This window comes from Ostrinia furnacalis, unplaced genomic scaffold, assembly GCF_004193835.3.
Source record: "Ostrinia furnacalis isolate ACB-3 unplaced genomic scaffold, ASM419383v2 OfSCF3339, whole genome shotgun sequence".
In the NCBI taxonomy this organism is placed as follows: Eukaryota; Metazoa; Arthropoda; class Insecta; order Lepidoptera; family Crambidae; genus Ostrinia; species Ostrinia furnacalis.
The window spans coordinates 46,907-52,906 of record NW_021133578.1 but is presented as its reverse complement, the minus strand read 5'-3'; the positions used below and the strand labels follow the sequence as shown (position 1 = coordinate 52,906).

The 6,000-nt window shown below is 38.6% G+C and overlaps 1 protein-coding gene across 1 annotated transcript; it reads left to right on the top strand.

Moving 5' to 3' along the window:
- The first annotated feature begins 4,203 nt into the window (after positions 1–4,203).
- On the top strand, positions 4,204–5,479 carry LOC114357737 (UDP-glucuronosyltransferase 2B4-like). The gene is made up of 3 exons (XM_028311486.1): positions 4,204–4,311; positions 4,439–4,661; positions 5,256–5,479. The coding sequence occupies exons 1-3, from the start codon at positions 4,204–4,206 to the stop codon at positions 5,477–5,479; spliced, it is 555 nt and encodes a 184-aa protein (XP_028167287.1).
- Positions 5,480–6,000: the final 521 nt, after the last annotated feature.

The window sequence follows — 6,000 nt, the reverse complement described above, 5'->3', positions numbered from 1 at the left end:
CCTAGAAAGATTTTAATTAACTAATGAAGGTATCGTATAAACCTGGATATGAAATCATCAATCTAAATATTAAAGGTTCAGCCAAACGAATCAACACAACGACAGGTCAGCAGTCCGAAGCCGCCTCACAGATCACATAGTATTAAAGTTATTTTTATAGTGAAAACGTTATACCGTTTTTTTTTATTTATTTTTTTAAATTAATAATTATACAGTTAACTGATTGTGTTCTAGTCTCGTTATTTTGTTTAGTGTACGTCTTGGAACAATTGTGGAGTTTATTTTTATAAATATTTTGTAAATGTAATATTTTAGGTCTACCTTTTTTTATATTTTATTTTGTACTAGCTTTCCGCCCGCGGCTTCGCCCGCGTGGAATTTTGTCTGTCACAGAAAAACTTTACCGCGCGCGTCCCTGTTTCAAAAACCGGGATAAAAACTATCCTATGTTCTTTCCCGGGACTCAAACTATCTCTATGCCAAATTTCATCAAAATCGGTTGCGAGGTTTAAGCGGGAAAGCGTAACAGACAGACAGACAGACAGACAGACAGACAGACAGACAGACAGACAGAGTTACTTTCGCATTTATAATATAATATATAAAATATATAATATATATATAAAAAATATATATATATAAAAATATATAATATATAATATATATAATATATATAATATATAGTTGGGATTTATGTAAATAAATTGTTTTTTATTTTAACAGCAGCGCCCTCTGTTGCGCGTCTTTTTGCCAGGAAGTGTTACGAACCGACACGAATTTTATTGATAAACTTCGTCACTGTCAAAAGGACGCATAATTGGCGTAATAACCCCCATGTTGGTACCCGCTGAAAACCAGCTTCGTGACTTGACGACTTGTGTGTGTCATGTCACGATTTTCGCTGAGCGGGCGCCTTTTCAGCATGGCTCAGTAATATTTAACCTCTGTACATGTATGCACATAAATGTTAATGCTGAATAAAGGTATTCTATTCTATTCTATTCTATTCTAAACGAGCGCGATAACACTCGATCAGCCGGCGTGCAGCGATGGCGATCAATGCATTTTAAAGGTTCAGCCAAACCAACGCGATCACACGCGATCAGCCGGCGTGCAGCGATGGCGATCAATGCATTGCATCGCTGCACGCCGGCTGATCGCGTATAATCGCGCTGGTTTGGCTGAACCTAAAAGATTCGAATCATTTGAATCGATTCAAAACAAAAGAAGATCGGAACTGGTGGTAGGGGTAACTCCGAGTGCAAATATGGTCCTTCCAAATAAAGTACTCTCGGAGTATCCGATTTTCATCCCAACTCCCGACTGAGTGGACATGGAAGGCATATGCATGGAACTGTATTACTTGTACAGGCAGCACATCAAGCTAAAAACAGAGGTCAGTAATGTCACTGTAATATGGTTGAGTTTGCATCAAAAATACATAGTCTGATCTGCTGTCGGCTGTACCTGATACCGGGTACGAAATTCATTTTCAGCTTCATTTTTAACCCTTTCAGAGAAGTCTTATGCGCTCGTTCGCTTTTGGATTGGAGTTTGAATTTGAGATTGTTTTAGAACGAATGTGAATTGTTGATGGCGCGGTTTAATTGCAAGTTGGCCAATTTTAGTTAATCAGATCAGTAACTTTGTTTCTACAAAAAGTCACACTTACCACAAAAGCCTTTATTGCTTGGACCTTCACAATGAAGTTGAAATAGTGTTAACTTCTTGTTAAGTTCTTGCTTTTGCACAGCATTAATGTGTTTTTTCTTACCAAAATTCAGCAGTTGTTTATAAACCTAAGGCTAAATATTACAAAATAGCCCTATAAACCTTGCATACCTAGCTGTAATGCCTCTTCAAAGAAAATTTCTGAAAATCGTTACTTACTAGGTATCTGATTCAAAATCCGACCACTGCTGTTCAAATTCCGACTATCTGAACTGTCGACTTTAAAACAATATCGTGCGATGTTTCCGCGAACCGCTTTGTGGTCACAGCAGAGTAAAGGACACTACACACCAAGCCCGGCGGCATCATTTTAAACTAGCTTGTGCCCGCGGCTTTACCCGCGTAAAATTTGTTTGTCACAGAAGATCGTCATAAATTATAGCCTATACATATGTTATTCTGGGTTACTCGTATAAAGAATAATACTGTAAAGTTTCATCAAAATTCGTTCAGTACATTTTGCGTGAAAGAGTAACAAACATGTTAACATCCAGACATGCATACAAATTTACGCATTTATAATATTAGTAAGACTAGCTGCCCCGGCGAAAGTACCGCCCAACCGCCTATGTTCATCAGAAATAATGAAGTATTATCAAATCAATCCAGTACTTTTGGAGCCTATTCAATACAAACAAACACTCTAATCTTTTCTCTTTATAAAATCGGTAGATGAATCATGTATTTTGTACCCGCTCGAGTCGCTCAGCTTGCCTACTTTTAACAACATTTCGGCGATATGACGACACTCGAGAAAACCATACTGTCTTGTCAACGGTTGTCATAGTGACTGTCGTTGATAGCAACTGTAAAAAAGTTGCTATAGTTGGTTGGATACCACTGAAGGACTGAAGTGTCTTAGTTAGAATATTGACATTGATACTATGAATACTTGATTATTGGTTCCGATTTTTGCCACGTTGGACAACACGGAAGTGTCTCATATAATTATGATATTTACAGAAGAGCCCTATCAATATGGGTTCCTAGTTCATTTTTGTAACTTCGCGTTTCAGAATCCTTGGACTGTCATGCTGACAAAGTTTCCCAATTTCAACGAGATATCACTGAGTCGGCGGGTTTAGTGTGAAGCCTGCATTAAGACTGCGGCACGAAACTGGGAACACAAACACAAATCTTGCTTGATTCAGGTGAACTCCAGATCCGCTGACCAAACGTCCAATGGATTCAATTCCAGCGCGTTTATTATGCAAAACCATTTGAGTCTGCGTGAATATGCTATTGAGTTTCAAGTTTAAGTCTATTGAGGTTAGCTTAAATTATATCAGCTAGAACTACACAGACATTTCGATTCCCAAATTCGTGTGAAACCATTCAGTTTTCTTGGAAGTTAACTGAAAATGGAAAAAGTAACGTAACCTCTTAAACTCGTTACCAAAGATAAGTGCGCACATTGAAAATTAATGACAAATACAAGTTAAGACAAATATTTTAACAAATTCATTTGGTCATTGTTTTTTGTTTCTCTGGTATCATTTCACATTTTAATCTGAATTTTATCAGATAGTTAATTTGTGTTAATACGTGTGAAAAAATTGATTTATTAGTTATGTGTTAGCTAGTATAATTACGTAAATCAGTGGAGGTTCGTGACTTGTGAATCGTTTTAACGTTTTAAAGTACCTTCTTATCTGATTCAGTAACTCTATAAACTTTTGTAAGGATATTTTTGTAGCGAGACAGCAGTAGCAGTCAGTTTAACAGTGTTAGCAGCAGTGTTTCAAATGTATTATGTCTCGATTTTTATTAATTGTATTCAGTGTAATTTGCTTTATAAATATGAACTCTATCATTGAAGCAGCTAGGATTCTGGCGTACTACCCTACCCCGTCCATAAGCCACCAGATTGTCTTCAGACCACTTACTCTGGAACTTGTGAATCGAGGCCATGAAGTGGTCGTTGTAACCACAGACCCTATATTTCCAAAGGGTAAAGCACCTGAAAACTTAACAGAAATAGACGTACACGACCTATCATACGCAGATTGGAAGAAACTGCTAAATAAATTTGATAACAAAATGGAAAACAGCGAGATCACTGCAATATTCAAAAATGTAGCATCGACTATAGAAAAGCAAATGAAATCAGACGCTGTTAATAAGATTTTAAAAGATAAATCAAAGAAGTATGATTTGATTATTGTTGAGGCGTACATGGAAGCCTTATTGGGATTGACTCATGTTTTCAAAGCACCAGTAATTCAATTCAGTACAGTTGGTGTTACTACTGCTATATACAAGATGTATGGCGCTGCCGCTCACCCGTTGATTTATCCATCAATAATACATGAAACTTTAAATAACCGTACATTGTGGGAGAAGATGAAAGCACTTGTCATTGAATATAAATTTTCTATAGAAACTGACATTGATGATCATGTTAATGAAGTATTAAGGAATGTATTTGGTCCAGAAGTGCCGAAATTGGATGAACTAAGAAAGAATGTGGATATGATGTTCTTGAATGTGCATCCCATGTGGGATTCAAATCGACCAGTGCCTCCTAATGTGGTTCATCTTGGTGGTATGCATCAGAAACCAGCAAAGGATCTACCTAAGGTAGTATTAACTACCACTAATATTTACTACATTTTATATATCCCGAGTTATCACTATAATTAAATTATGAGTGAGTTTAGTTATTAATAAAATGAAAATAATGATAAATGTTGTCAAAACCTTTCAGCACCTTCAAACATTCCTAGATTCTTCTAAAAACGGCGTTATTTACGTCAGTTTTGGCTCCATAATCGATCCCACTCAATTCCCTCAGGAAAGGATAAAAATCCTAGTAAACGTCTTCTCGAAATTGCCATACGATATTCTGTGGAAGTGGAATCATGGAGATGTCCCTGGACGTACTAAAAATATAAGGATTTCAAAATGGCTGCCACAATCTGATCTTTTGAGTAAGTATTTTTGCATTAGAAGTTATTACACACTACACATTTCCATCGAACAATATTATAGAACTTGAAAAAGTATTACCTCAAGTGGCAATTGAACCCACGATCTCTGAACGCTAAGACACCTACACCGTGCGATATGTCGTTGCTTTATCTTAACACCTTACAGTAGTAGATTTTTTTCACATCGTTAGTTCGTTTGTTTCAGCCAAATGACGTCCACTGCTGGACAAAGGTCCCAAGGATTTCCACAACTACCGGTCCTGCGTTGCCCGCTTTCAGGTACTTTCGGCGACCTGCCCACACTACATTTTCCGGCTCGCATTTCCCACTGACACCCTGAAATAAAACACGCCCCAGTTGGTTAAAGCACTGATTTATTATTCCGATACCCTCACACATTAAATATAAAAAAAATATACTACAGTCGCCACTCGAGAACTTTTCTGCCCCAGCGGCCATCAGCTCTACGAGCATGCCCCGCACTTAATTTTGGCGTTTCTGTGGCCTATGTCAGTTACTATAGTTTTCCTGCTCCTCATTTCACAATAAATTTCGTTCCAAATAAACATCTTTTCTTTCTTTATTTATTTCCAGGACACCCCAAGATAAAATTGTTTGTAACCCAATGTGGTCTCCAGTCTACTGATGAAGCCATCACAGCAGGGGTTCCTCTCGTTGGAATGCCGATGTTTGGGGACCAAAAGTACAACGCAGCGCAATATCTCCACCATGGCATTGGTGTTATAGTTGACATTGAAACTGTCACTGAAGAGAAACTTAGTAACGCAATTACCATGATACTACAAGATGACAGGTGAGCTAATCAAACATAATGGGTCCTCGCTTGAAGTATAAATCTTATAGGTCTTACGCTTAACTCAATCAGTGCCTGAGGTATGGGAGAAGAAAGGGAGGGATGACATTGACATATTATGACGTGACAGAGCATACAAATCTGAAGAATACTTGAAATCTCGCTAACGTTTGACTTACTTGACTTATGGTCCTATGTCCCCTAGATGGGGCAGAGGACGTCCACAACAGTCCTCCATCTCGTTCGGCCTTGAGCTTCTCGCTTGATCTCGCTCCAGGTCTTGCCGATCTTCTTCGCCTCGTCCGCTACAGTGCGCCGCCAAGTTTGCCCGGGTCGACCACGTTTGCGTTTTCCTTGGGGATTCCAATCCAGAGCCTGCTTAGGGATGTGATCGGGGTCCCTTCGGAGAGTGTGGCCTATCAAGTTCCACTCGCGGCGCTTGATCTGCTGGTCGATCGGAATTTCGCTAACGTTTGAAGTCTCAAAAACACCCTCCTGTGCAGCTCTCTTACCTCAGCTACTGAC

Coding starts and splice junctions, on each gene's coding strand:
- LOC114357737 (XM_028311486.1), top strand. CDS start 4,204: ATGATGTTCTTGAATGTGCATCCCATGTGGGATTCAAATCGACCAGTG. Junction 4,312..4,438: donor CAGCAAAGGATCTACCTAAG/GTAGTATTAACT, acceptor AAAACCTTTCAG/CACCTTCAAACATTCCTAGA. Junction 4,662..5,255: donor GCCACAATCTGATCTTTTGA/GTAAGTATTTTT, acceptor ATTTATTTCCAG/GACACCCCAAGATAAAATTG.